Here is a 13692-nt window from a genome sequence, read left to right as displayed (position 1 = left end):
TGAAATCCTTTCTATGTTTCTGAGACCCGGAAACCTGTCAAGTAAGTAGGGATTTCTTTCTCCCCATCCATGGTTTCTTTTACTTTTTTATAGGCGTCCGGCGCATGCATACAACCATTCCTTCTTCTCCTCGGAACGTCAGGTCGGTCGGAAAGAAAGCGCGGTGTAGCTGGCATCAGCATCTCTTGTTAGGTTCGCACGCACAAGGGTGGTGGGTAGGTCTCTTTACGTGTCCCGCGAGGCTTTGATCTTTCCATGTATTGGCGCATAGAGATTTGACTGAGCAGTTGTATTTCTTTTATGCACATTTACTTATGTTGATAGAGGGAGTGGGATGAAAAACGCATAGTAGGAGATTGCCTACCTACCACGTCTCGTAGGAGACCCAAACCTCGCATACGGGTGGACCGAGTCGGGTGAGTAGGCTGGATTGCTAAGTTCTACCTCCGTTTGATCCTCTACCAGCTCTAGTGGTCATATAAAGGAACACAAGCGGGTAACCACTTAGGGAACTAGGACCCGGTATCTGCTGATTCCACTGGAGTGACTTACTCTCGGAGGGAGCACCGGTTCTTGAATCCGTTAGTAGTACACGTAGGCGCGCGAGCACTACGATATCAGAACTTACTTTCTTATTCCATTTTCGTGCTTAAACAACGATTCGCCCGTGGGATGATCAGTGGGGTTGATGCCCTGTAATCATACATAGTTGGACTTGTGCGTGCCTTGCTTGTACAATCAGAAGCTCCAGGAGGAACCTTCCATGGAGGACAGGCGGTGAGCTCTGGATCCTAGGACTGTGACACGATGCAACACTTCCTATTTTAGGCGGAGCTTGCTTTGGGACTGTGGATACACGACCTTTTTGAGGACAATGTCGCCTTGGAGAATACTCGCTCTTTAACTCGGAGTCGTAGAAGCTAGTGTTGTCTTGCTTGCTCGAAACGTGCTTGAGGAGTGATGTGTCTCGTATTCAAGCGACGTTGCTTCGGAGAGCGACCACCAAGGAGCATCTTGAAGTGGAGTACGACGACTTCTGCTCCAAGGGAGAAAGGTATGCGCTTGTGAGGCGGCTTTTGCTTGCAGAGTTGCTTTTGAAGATGATCCACCCCATTTTCTCAGAAGAGAAGTCAGAACATGTGTTTTTCACGACCCGGACGATAGAGAGCACTTTCCAATAAGCATTACAGACTGATCACATGGTACTCTCTCTACGCCCAATGGACCTTCCTCTACTGCGCCAGGAAGAAAAGCTGGATCGACGTGTTATAAGCCGTCACCATAGCGGAGAGAAGCTAGATGGCTTATCGATTGCTAGCTGTCAGCATAGGTAGTATTTTGGTACCAACATGCCAAGCTAGCGGAATTCTTCACAGGGAAACAACATCTTGAACTTGGAAATGATCGTTTCAACGAAAACTGTCTATTTATGAGAAATGCTATGTTATGTTTTTTCCGCCCGGTGAGTAGATACGAATCGAGGTATTGATCTGTTTTGCTACCAGGAGGGGGGTTCGGGTACACGCCAGCTCTTTCTCATATAGCTAAAAAAACAAGTGATTTTGTCTTGTCAAAGTAAAATACTCGGGGCAATCTACTCATATCAAGCGGGTCTTAGCGGAGTCCAATTTATCAAATTTTCATTGTGACCTTTATTCTGGTTAGGGGCAAGCAAGAAAGGGCGAATACGGGAGTTTTATTGTCTTTCTGGGCAACTTTCCCAAGTCGTTCCACAAGAGATAAAAAGGATATAATGGTGATGAAGACAAAGCGCATAGAGCGCATACAGTTACCTTTTCATTTAATGAATTTCGTATAGAGAAGCAAGTTCTCATATCGGATCTAGAGATGCTTTCCTGTTGGTTAGTGGTCCTACCCGTATCGATCCTTCTATTGAGAAGCACCATCCGGAAAATGAATTACCCGCAGCTCGAGCAGAAGTACTCCGAAAGTCATCTTAAGTAACTTAGGTCACCTAAAGTCACACTAGTGCCTCCATATCAAGGAATCTATAAAAGATACCCGAAAGCCCCAAGAAGATATGGATGCGATAAACTCTCTGAGCCGAGAGGTGAAAGTTCCGGTGGTGATGGTGGGCGGCCAGTCGATCCGTACCGATGCTTACGTTCGGCTTTGCTCCTATCTTAGCAATCCGAACTTACTATTCAAGATGGGCTCCTGGCAGGCTGGAGCCACCTACTCAATGCGATCTTCCGAATGGAATGTATCAAGAGCGTTCTTCCTTTGGTCACTCAGGTTAAGGAAACTATTCCTACTGTACTCGTGTCGAAAGTTGTTAGCGCTGCATGCGCAAGGTTCCCGTTCACTTCGTATTACTTCCGGGCTGGCCAAGCCGACCGAACGGAGAAAACACCCGATCCGATAGTGGAAGAAGAGAAACTCGATACAGCTGCCTGGTCATAGATCTTACCCTATGTATCTCCTGGGAACTTCACACCCACACAATAAAGATATTGGGAATGGAGACTTCGAAGACGAAAGTGATAGTAGCAAGCAGGCTTATCGGCGGGCTAGGGGTCTTTAACTAACACAAGCCTGAGAAGGAAGCGTTCATGAATATCAATCATTAAGAAAGTTGTCCTTGTTTGTGCGTTGGGTATTACAAAGGACGGAAAGAGAAGGAAGAAGCGTTGGTCAGGGTATAACATGGGTCCCTACCAGGAAGGCCAAATTATGCTGTCTATAATTACATCGGTAGGACTTTTCCCAAAACCTATAACTGGGTGTTATAGCTAAGTGTGTTTGCTTCAACGCTTGGATTTATCCATAGCTGAGGCGAGCAAAACTCCCCTCTTTGTTGTCTCTGGCCATCTCGGGTTAGGTATGCATTAGACACCAGAAATGGGTTGTATATGAATAAGAATTTGGACGCGTGCGGAAACACGTTCGCTCTACTTCGGCCTAGAACTGAGGGGCCGACACAAGACCTATTTCATTTCGGGGTGGACATCTGGTTCAAACAGTTGAGGGGAAGCCAAGAGAAGACGCTATTGGCAATTAATCAAAGGGTTTTGTTTGATGCGAGTAAGTAATTTATCGTGAAGATCTGGCCAAGCTATCGTCGGGTGGAAAGGTTATTCTTTGCTAGTAGTGCCCTCTGTAGGAAGAATCGTAAATGCCGGAGGACGCGTTCAACATGAATTGTCATTGTGGAATGAAATCACCTCTCGAATCGAGCAAGAAATGACTATTTATTTGATAATAGCGACTTATCACAAAAACAACCAAGGGTCCATCGACCCGATTGAAACTGTCTTCACTGCGTTGAATCGAAGGGAACTACTATAGAGAGTGGAATAAGCTACAAGGCATAACACTATGAGCTTTTCTTTAGATAACCTTAATCACACCAGCTTTTCCTCATGGGAGGGTAAAGGAAATAGGAATGTATGAAATCTATCCCAATAAGAAATGCGGAAGGTTGTCAACTAGAAACCTGTTATCACTCTCTTCTTCCGATCGTCCCATCAGTTTCTTGTAAGCCTGCTTCCTCCGATGATCGGTTGCGGCTAACTTCTCTCTCTTCATCTCTCTGAGTTTGCTTCTTGGTAGTAGTTACCCCTGTCAGAACCTTTGTCTACTCTTTCGTATAAATACGCTGATCTGCCAGCCAGCCGAAAGTAGAGAACCACATTGTATGATCTGGGGCAACTCTCTGTTATAGCAGCGATTTCTTATTCATTCAAGGCGCCCGTTCATGTGTTTTTAAAGAAAGGATACCTTGTGATTCCAGATTTCAATAGAGATTCGATTCCTCACATCTAAGGGAAGACAGACACAAATGCACAGACACATTATCCGGGGGTGTCACCGTTTGCATCGTATCAGTATCATAAGAAAAGATTGATTGTTGTGAGTGATTTTACTACCCTTCCAGACTTAGCAGGTAATGAAGCTGCTGACGAGGGAGGAAATGTCCGTTGAAAATAAAGCGAACCAGTGGGGCTTAAAAGTCACTCTTTGAATAGTTTTTTAGACCGTTAAGTTGGCAATCTTTCCAATGATGAGGCTCCAAAGTTTATTACATTTCCTGGCCTGCCGAGGACAGCACTAGATTGATTGCTTACCGACTTTCATTCAGATACCAACCCATCTTTTTATCAAAAGCATGGAAACTATCTAATCGAAGATAGAATTCACGCCTGTGAAAAGTAAGCAATTTCATCATTTTCCTTCGCAACACAGCTCACTCAATTGTAGAGATACCGAACAGTTTGAGTGATCGATCGACCTTGTCGCACGATGAGCCCATTCTCTCTCTTCCATCCCGCCTTCTGAACCGAACCCTGGAGAAAGACTTCTTGAACAGAACAGAGCAGCAATTCTAGAAACTTCCATTTTCCATTGATCTGGGCGTTGCTATTAAAAGTGGGTCTACCCGCCCCGGCGTGACTCACACTTGACCAACCACTTCTATCTAAGAAAATACTTAGGTAGGGTCAATCTCCCTTCGGGGTTTACGCGTCCTAGTCCGAACCATTGGATCGATCAGAAGAAGAAAGGCAAAGGAATTGAAAGGTAGAGTAAGAAGCATCGCCCAGCAGAGTGATTGAGGGAGTCTTCCCCAGCCCAATGGTCTTCTTTTTGTTTTTCACTCTCCTATTTGGATTTTGGAAGAGTTCTACTACTGTTTCAGTAGTTCTAAGACCCTTCCTTCCCTTTTCAAGTGCTTGCTATCCCTCTCGCTCTACCCGTCCATAGGGAGCCCTAGTTTCAGCATAATAGCCTCGTTTTGAAGCGCTCGCTTCATATGGACGTACGTCGAACAAAGGAATCTTATCGGCATACCCACCTGCTGGGCGTGGTTCACTTGACCGACCAACCGACCCAATAGTAGGAGTAGGCGGCTGGCTTCTTATGTGAAGAGAACGGATGGAGAAACAGATGCGCGAAAGAACTAGTCCCTTGGAAAGCTTCGTTTTCCTAACCCAACCTAAGCATAATGAGCTGGTTATTTGAGTATCGAAGCTGTCGAGTGTTCCATTCTTTCGTATGTAGACCCCAGCGAAGAAGGAGAATCAGAAATGGAACTAGTCGAACACGCATAATAAGATACCGGTTTTAGGCATAACCCCGGGTTAAATAAAGTAGTAAAGGAGCCCAATCTAGCTAAAGAGGGGCTTCTCCGCCACCATAACCAACTAGCTACGTAGATGAATTATCCTTGCGTTCAGCTATCAAACCCATCCACTAGAGCTTGAACCCATGCTTGCTCAAACCATCTGTTTTCTCTTCTAACGAGCATGGCTTCCCTGTCACCTACACTAGAGACGTCTCAACAGTTTAGTTTATTCATAAGCCTAGTACACAAGGAGGGTTTTAGCACGCACTAGCTGTACTGTAGTATGATCTGGTATCAGCTGCTGTCTCTCCTTGCTATTATAGTTTAGTATAGGTCGCCTCAAACTCAAACAAAAACGGGTGCACAGTTCTACTGCGTCTTATCGAATAGTGCTTTTGAGTCAAAGTGCAATCACCATTTCAGGTACACCATCTTTGTCAATATCTACAATTACCTGTAGAAAGAATGTGAAAAACAACTCAAGGTCATTTACAGAACGAACAGCAAAATAGGATCGATCGCGAAATCAAAGAAATCTTTCACCTCACTTCTAAGATGAGCTAGCGCTCGCATCACCTTTCGATATCCTATATTTTTGATATTCAACAAGTAGCATTTCCACGGCATTCTTTAGATGGATTTCACTGCCCCTCATCTACTCCTCAGCTGGGTATCTATTTCTCAATACGGTGCTTTAGTGACGGATTCTGGCATCGCATGGATCTCTTAATCAAATAGGGTCTCCCGGATAGGTCAAAATGAATGTGACACCCGTGATAGGACCACTACTGATTAAACTAAGCCCTTTAAGGAAGGCGTACGGCAAACACTTGGACTGAAGCATGAGCTGGTTCAAACCACTATACCTGATATATCACGAAATCTATACTGGATTTTCAGCGCTGCGCGCAAGGTCAGGAAGAAGAAGAAGTGTGTGAGATTGTAATAAGTGTGATTGGAGAAGCTTTTAAAGAAGTGGAGGAAGTAGAATGGATAAATTCTATCAATTTCTAGCTCTCATAGCTGAATGAAGAAATAGATAATGGGATGCATTAATAGTTTCATCCAATTCCTAGCAAGTCAAGTACATAATAGTATAATTGAGTATTTAGAAAAGCCTGTCTAAGACGAGTCGGTGTTGTATGCTGAGTGTGGTTTCTTCCTGTTTCCGGAGTAGCCTCTATATATTGAGTTTATAGGATGGAGTCCATATCCCTCCTTTTTACTTCATGGATCTTGTCAGCATACAGGATACTGTCGTAAAGAAAGCGGGTATCTTAGAATATGGATCAGCAGCGGATACCAGATTGGTAAAAACCTGCTCAAAAAGCTAGAGTTGATGGTTTCGGGAAAGCTAAGCTAAAGCAAGCAGTAAACTAGTGGGTGCAAGCACGTTAATGAAAAAAATGTGATAGAAAATCCTACCGTTAGCAGCGACTGCGACACTTCGTAACAGCTCCTTAGAGATCAATGTCTTATTGGTATTTGCTCGATTGCAGGCAATAACGTTAGTAAATTAGGTGAATGTACGTAAATTGAGGTACACGAGTCTAGCCAGGTATAGGTAGAAAAGGGGTATAGTAGGTCTCATGGAAAGGGAGATAGTGGGACGAATAGTTCATCGTGCAAGTGTTACGAATAGATAGGAGTCTCGACTCCGTCCTTCGAAAAGAAGATGGTTCGCGCTAAGGGTGACTAAAGGCAGAGAATTCTGTACGCCAAGAAGAAAAGAAAGTTTGTAGGGGTGAGAATGAACTTTCAAACCCTTTTCTTGCCCCTATCCTTTTTGCTTTCGATAACTTCTATCTCTTCCTAATCATATGAGTCTAGTGCAACATACTACTACTAATATGGAGTCATATTCTTCTTAAGCCTCCTTTCCCAGATCCAAGTTCCGAATCGCAGGGAGAGATCAAGACAATGCAGCAGGGTTGGCAAGCATACCTGTATCACTGAGCAAATCCAAAGCATACTTTCCCTCTAAAGAGTGAAGAAAAAGACTTGGTACAGCTAGAATACCGAGTGGATGTGGAATCCTACTTGAATTCCAGTCAGAAAAGGAAACTCGAATCCGGAACTTGCTTACTTCGGCTTGATCAGATACTGGAATCCAATCGGGGAACTTGGTTATTGACCCACTAATCTTTCCCTCTTTCGAGTCCAAGTCTCAAGAGGGCGCTTAGGCCGGGCCCTTCTCCAGAGTTCCGATACCGATATCACTATTTCAATTAGTTGATTGATTTCCCTTAGAATTTCATTCCTCCTCAAGTCCCAGTTTTGGTCAAGTAGTGGCAAGTATCATCTATATCTGGCAGATAAGCTTTCACATGCATGAATTGAACTACCGAGATCTTTTCTTACTTGGCAACTAGAGCCTCCCCTTCGGGATTCGAGATTGAAGAAGAGGAAAACTGCTTCTAAAGGGAACTCGAAGTCCTAGACCTAGAATGCGGGTACCGTTCCGGATTCCCCAGGATAACCAGATCACTCAACTGCTGAATCCTTCCTGAAATCTCTGTCTATCTATGAGATTTTTTGTTTTTCGCCACGTGCAGATCTACTTTGTCGTGCAATCGGATCTCACCTCTTGCTCTCCTCATTCCACCTGTGAAATAGAATTCATTAAAGAAGAATGCCAGTATCGAAGTAAAGTAAACCATTCGAATAGCTAACCATTCACTGGCTTCGCCCGGTAAGAAAGTGGAAACTGCCTGGCATGCTTCTTGCTTTCTTTCCATCCCTAGCACACAACTTAGTAGATAGTAGGCACACAACTCCGCTAAGAGCTCATCGAACTTGAGTTGTAGAGTAAGACCACAGCTCGATATGGTTCATTTCAGTACTCATTCACTCGGTATGGTTCACCACATGCCTGTGATCTCTCTCAAGCTAGGTTTGGTATCGGTATCGGAGAAGTCCGTCATTGAAGTGGTAAGTGGGCGTAAGGCCTATGTATTTCTTATCAGTGGGATTTATTACCTTGAATTCGATTGATGCGGTTCTAGCTCGTTTTAAAGAGCTTATAGAGCTAGTTTTGCTTGACCCCTCTTGACGTTGCTGGTCATCCCAACTCGTATTAGCTATCGAAAGCCGTACTTACTTGACATTCCCGCATGCCATAAGTCATCCCTACAGAAAGCACCACAGGCACAGTAACCGAAAGATGGTCTTTTCTCACTCTCCCTGTAGTCAAGACATAGGGAGTATTATGACCTGTTTCACTGACATCAGCATTTTTCTCTCGTCCTTCGCCCGCTATCCATCCTAACTGCTCTTACCGCTTCTTCTTCTTATTCACTGGCTTCTTCTTATCTGCTTTCTTCTTCTTTGTCTGATGAGATTCTCTCTTCTTATAATCTTTGATCTTCTTATCATCATCAGATTTATGATCTTTTAGATTGCATTTTTTCGTTAGATTATTCATTTTGCCTAATATGCCGGTTATGACTTTATGGGTAGTAGGATGGATACTATCAATAGAATCCTCTCCTATATGAGGAGGTTTAGTTCCTATCCACGTTCCATCCTCATCGTATACTAATTCTCGCTTCGTACTATTTCCTATCCCAACTACGTACGTATTGATTTTTTTCTCTACACATAAATTTTTAAAATCACGATGAAAGTCAGCTGAACATGAAAATTGCTGTTTTAATGTTGGGTCTGCTAGCTGGTTTATGTAAGAATCTTTAGTGATTACCTTTCTAACCGGTCCTTTATGCTTCATGATTATTTCTTCCTTATCTTCATGTAATGCATGTATGCAGTATGACTTGGGAGCCAAAAAGATTCCCTCTTTTACATAGTGCTCCTTCTTAAACTTTCCTATTTCGCTAGGTGATACCATTTCTTCTGGAAGTTCGTTCTGAACAACAATAGAGTCCGTGTCCATATAATAGCAATCATCCCTTTTAATAAAAGGGTATAACACTATCCTGGCATAGGCAGCAATAGCAGCTGAGAGCTGAACTGCTGTATTAGCTGGCTGCTTTGTTGTCTCCTCCATTTCCTTAAACAAATCATCACTCACTTTGTTTTTATAGGTTACTAGGTACAGATCATCATCTAGATGAGTTGAATCAATAAATCCATCCTGAGAAAGGGCCATTTCCCTCCGTCTTCCTTTGGGCAACGAAGAGTGCATTCTCCATCCAGTATTTGTTTGATGGTTCTCTATGCTTTCTTTCGGCTGGAAAGCTAAGCTATTCTCAGTGCTCTTACTTCAAGGATAAAACAAACTATCTATTAAAAAATCCTTATCACTACAAGCTCCAATACCACGGGGTAGTGACAGAAATGTGAATTAGTACCCGTATCTGCTGATACCTGAATTGCTTCCACTTTAGAATCAGCTAGGCAAGAGCCCTGTTGTCCTACTGAAATGGATTATAATAAATTCACAAGCACACGGATAATGAAGGGAAGCAGATAGAACCTATTCAATCAAAAAACGTATTCTAACGCCTGTATTTAGATAAGAAAAGCGAGGTTTCAATGGCTTGGAAGGGAATCTATCATCTGTCGGTCTAACGGGGGTTATAAGATGGATAATCTCACCAATGCTCTCTGACACAGCATACCTGCTATCCAAAGACCCCACCTATAATGTCAAGATAGCTCTGTCAACCAACGTTGTTTTATAGATCCAACCTTACCAGATGGTGTTTCTCTTATCTTCTCCTGAATGGGTTACTTAACCCTAGCTATATAGGTGGGGCACAAGAGACGGTACCAAGAGCTGGAGAAGCACCTGGCCCTGTACCTGTGCTGATTGAGTTCGAGAGCACCGGTATTTATTGCATTAGGACAGGTCTTGCATTGCTAGAGCTTTTAGGAAGACGAGTAGCTCTCGAGTACGTTTCTGTTTCAGCCACTCCAAATGAGCGCGTTTCACCATGCTCCACCAACTGTTCCAAACTGGCATCCTTTCCTAAACTCAATGAACTAATTGAGAATTCTTCCCTGCCTGTCGCAGAACCGCTGTGAAGCATCCATTCTATTCAATTAGAAATAGCATCTATAACTAGTAGTAGACGGTTGCTTCGAGGTCTCACAGGTCCTGCTTAAGCGAAAATGTAGTTGTGGAAGTAGTCCTGCCCACTTTGCCTTACGCTCATAGAGATCTATAAGTATCCCTCTTGTCTAAGTAGGTAAGTACGCTCAGCCCAGTACTAAACTTTAGCATTAAAGCCAGAGTCCTTCTTTTCATGAATGTTCAGGAAGAAGAGAATCCCTAAGTGAGAATTGAATGCCATCCCATTTCCTAAAGAAAGAGATTTCCAATATACGTGAATCACGAAAGAACCAATGCTGTAACTTGCTTCATCCGGCATTATAAGTAATCAATGAGATTTTCTTCCTTGAGAACAAAAAGCTACACGAGGAGAGCCTTGTTTACTGATATGTTACTAAAAGACCAGAGGTGATGGCCTCTGAATTGCAGGGTATGGAAAGTGGGTGTTAATCAACAAGATTATCCACATTTGCGGAAACCACTACTAGAATAAAGTTAGATCTTTATTTCATTTCAAGGAAAAGTTTCAGGGTTTAGCCACCACTCAGACAGTAGTGAAAAATCAAACTAACTCTAGGCGAAAGTGCACGGAGGATCTGTGCTTCCTTCTACCTTATGAGCCCTTACGAAATGCCATTTTGAATGATGGACAAATCATGGGTGTCGGCGGTCTAGTCAGAGCATTTTGGAGCGCCTGAGCGGGCAAAGTAGGTTGACCCGTCCCGAGGGGGAGGGAACAAACGGGCAATTGAACACCATAGGGCACAAATGAATCGCCAGTAACGACCTGTATATATCAGGCAAGAGGTGCTACTCCGACCCGGAATCCTGTGTGATGGTTGGTCACCTTACCAATAATCTTCTTAATGTTGGAGAAAATGAGGATCATTGACTTAAATTGGAATTGATACCTAGACTACTTGGTTCTAGCTTGCCACCCGAGAAGGCAACGTATGCACAAGTATAGACTATAGGTAACACTGTAGGGTACAGCCTTGGGTAGTCTTAGGGTTTTCCAAGATATGATATGATCGGGTTATTTATTAGAATTGGAAATAGCTAGACGAATAAGTAGGCTTTAAAAGGACGAATAAAGTAGGCCTTCTAACTCAAAGTACTCCAGCTTAAGGAAAGACATGCAACATTGGTGATCAACGTATGGAATTTCCGCTATTCCGTTCCGGGAAAACACTTGTTTTTTCACGTTTTTCCTTCGCTGTTCTTTCCTGGATTTTTTGTTGATGATTCTTCCCCTTAAAAAAAGCTTTTCCCTATAAAAAATATGTGGCCCTTTTCTTTCCCGAAAAGGCATTCATTGTTCGTTCTGTGCCAGGAACCAGATTTGAACTGGTGACACGAGGATTTTCAATCCTCTGCTCTACCAACTGAGCTATCCTGACTATTTATTGTGCATCATCCTAGTAGAGTACTTGTATCTATGTCAATTAAAGGGACTAAAAAAGAAAAAAGTATTCTCAAATTGGACTTAGTAAATATCAGGATAATGATATGGATTGTGAATGACTTACTTAATAATAGGGATTACTTGCCTATACTATAATATGTTCATTTGTATGAATGGGATAAGATCCAAAGAAGTCAGTTCGGATCCGTTTGTGAAAGAGTAGAATAAGAAAGATAGTGAATCTTGTTTGAACCATTAATGAAAAATAGAGGTTGGTACAATAGTTAGGAAGTAAAATGGGCTTTTTATTGGGGATAGAGGGACTTGACTTGAACCCTCACGATTTAGAAAGTCGACGGATTTTCCTCTTACTAGAAATTTCATTGTGGTCGGTAACGTTGGTGAATTAACAGAAACGGAAAGAGAGGGATTCGAACCCTCGGTAAACAAAAGCCTACATAGCAGTTCCAATGCTACGCCTTGAACCACTCGGCCATCTCTCCTACATAATCTTATTATTGACCAGAAACTGAGTGAATAGAGAGTTTTCGTATCACTAAAGTACAGGTACAACCGATCACAGGTTCCATAGGGAGTTTGACTTCCTTTCCAATTTCATATTTCACCGGTTTAGCAACTTCTTCATGCCCCTACGAACGAAATATTTGGAGTTTGACAACTGGTTGACGCCGGTTGATACTCGAATGAATATATCGCCGGTAGATACTTGCTTTTCTAATGAGGTAGACACTTTTGCATGTTAAGGTTTCCACTTCAAACCATCCAGATTTACACTTCAATTTCTCGTTGTTGACACGGTTTACACTTGACTTCATTCAAACTGACACTTATGTATCTATCTAGGCGGGCGGGCACTTAACCAAACTCAGGTTGACACAAACTATACAAAAGTCTTAATTAGGGTGTTTTTTTCCGATCAACCCGAAACTCCGAACAGAACCGACCCTGACTAGACCTTTTCCCAAGCAACTCCGAATACTGGAAAATCTGAATGAAATTCGATAAGAGAAATCAGAGCATGTTTCTAAATTTGTGATAACTACTTATTTATGAGTGAGAAATGCTTCATGCGAGCACCCTTGGCGGCCTGCTTTTGAGACAGGGAGGCCATGCTCGTATCTATGCTTTTCATCATTGGTCTGGTCTACTCGTACCCCACCCCACAAGGTACATCTTCGACTACCGTGCTTCTTATCTTGACGCTATACATTCAGTTCAGTCAGTCCCAGAGACTTATCCTTCAGAAAAAGGTAATCCACCCATATTGGACTTTTCTTCACCTGGCCTCGCGGATTCAATACCGAATTCTCTTCGCATACCGGCCTGCTAATTCCGGGATTAGCTGTTCTCAATGACTGGTGGATGCCTCTTTTCTACCTTAGAAATCGTTTTTTTTTATGTACCTTCTCCCTCTCTACACCTTTTTTCCGCCTCGCCGCCCAGAAAGACCTATAGAAGAAGGAAGAATTCAATCCGTATACTCCAAGCGGCCGTAACTATCGCACTTTCCAAGCAACCCTCCAATGAAGAAAGTGCAATTGAAACAATCAAGAACGGAAAAATAATTAGACTCCCTCGTCAATTGTTTGGATTGGAATTAGGCTCCTCTACTCTAGTCGTCCTCTTCTATTTCGGGCAGTAGCTCAGCCCGTTCCGGGCCTTCCTTTACTGAATCTATTAGTAGTTGCACTTTTCGACATATGCCTTTATTTAGGCATTGGTTGTAGGCATCCCCTTCTCTTCAAGGAATTTCTGCGCCCGGTTCCTGATCAAGTGTTGGAAAAACCGGAATATGATGCTTTCTACTTCAGCAGTAGGGTTGGCCTGAAGCCAGCCCATAGAATAGATACGGGCGTGTTCTACACAGGAGTTCTTGTAGAACATGTTCCAATCAAACCTCTTTCCCTTGTTAATACGAACAAGTGTCATCCTCTTCTCCCATCGTTTGGATGGAATACCCACGTGGAGCTACCTTCACTTTTCAGAGACAGGGGCAAGCCGATAATTTGTAGCCTCCCTGGTTGTTTTCTGGAAATTTCAGTAGAAGTGAAGCCCTGTAGGAGCTCCCTAAGGACTCTAGCTAAGACCTTTTTGAGACCCTGGGTGACTCGCGTGGACTTATCCCCTCTCGGTAAGCCGAAGACCATATCGTCTGCGTAGCGTGCGTAA

General features: G+C 43.2%; 1 protein-coding gene and 2 non-coding genes across 3 annotated transcripts; all 3 read right to left on the bottom strand.

Moving 5' to 3' along the window:
• Nucleotides 1-8357: 8357 nt before the first annotated feature.
• On the bottom strand, nt 8358-10046 carry LOC125549286 (DNA polymerase-like). Its single transcript, XM_048712734.1, has one exon. The coding sequence runs from the start codon at nt 9225-9227 to the stop codon at nt 8358-8360; it is 870 nt and encodes a 289-aa protein (XP_048568691.1). The 5' UTR covers nt 9228-10046.
• A 1378-nt stretch (nt 10047-11424) lies between these two features.
• On the bottom strand, nt 11425-11497 carry TRNAF-GAA. The gene has a single exon. It is a non-coding gene; the product is annotated as a tRNA-Phe (tRNA).
• A 421-nt stretch (nt 11498-11918) lies between these two features.
• On the bottom strand, nt 11919-12005 carry TRNAS-GGA. The gene has a single exon. It is a non-coding gene; the product is annotated as a tRNA-Ser (tRNA).
• Nucleotides 12006-13692: the final 1687 nt, after the last annotated feature.

This window comes from Triticum urartu, chromosome 3 (assembly GCF_003073215.2).
Source record: "Triticum urartu cultivar G1812 chromosome 3, Tu2.1, whole genome shotgun sequence".
NCBI lineage: Eukaryota > Viridiplantae > Streptophyta > Magnoliopsida > Poales > Poaceae > Triticum > Triticum urartu.
Note: the sequence above shows the minus strand (reverse complement) of the source record. Positions and strands in the feature narration are given on the sequence as shown.

Bases quoted from the DNA above. Each gene is read 5' to 3' on its own strand.
- LOC125549286 (XM_048712734.1), bottom strand. From the start codon at position 9,227: ATGCACTCTTCGTTGCCCAAAGGAAGACGGAGGGAAATGGCCCTTTCT.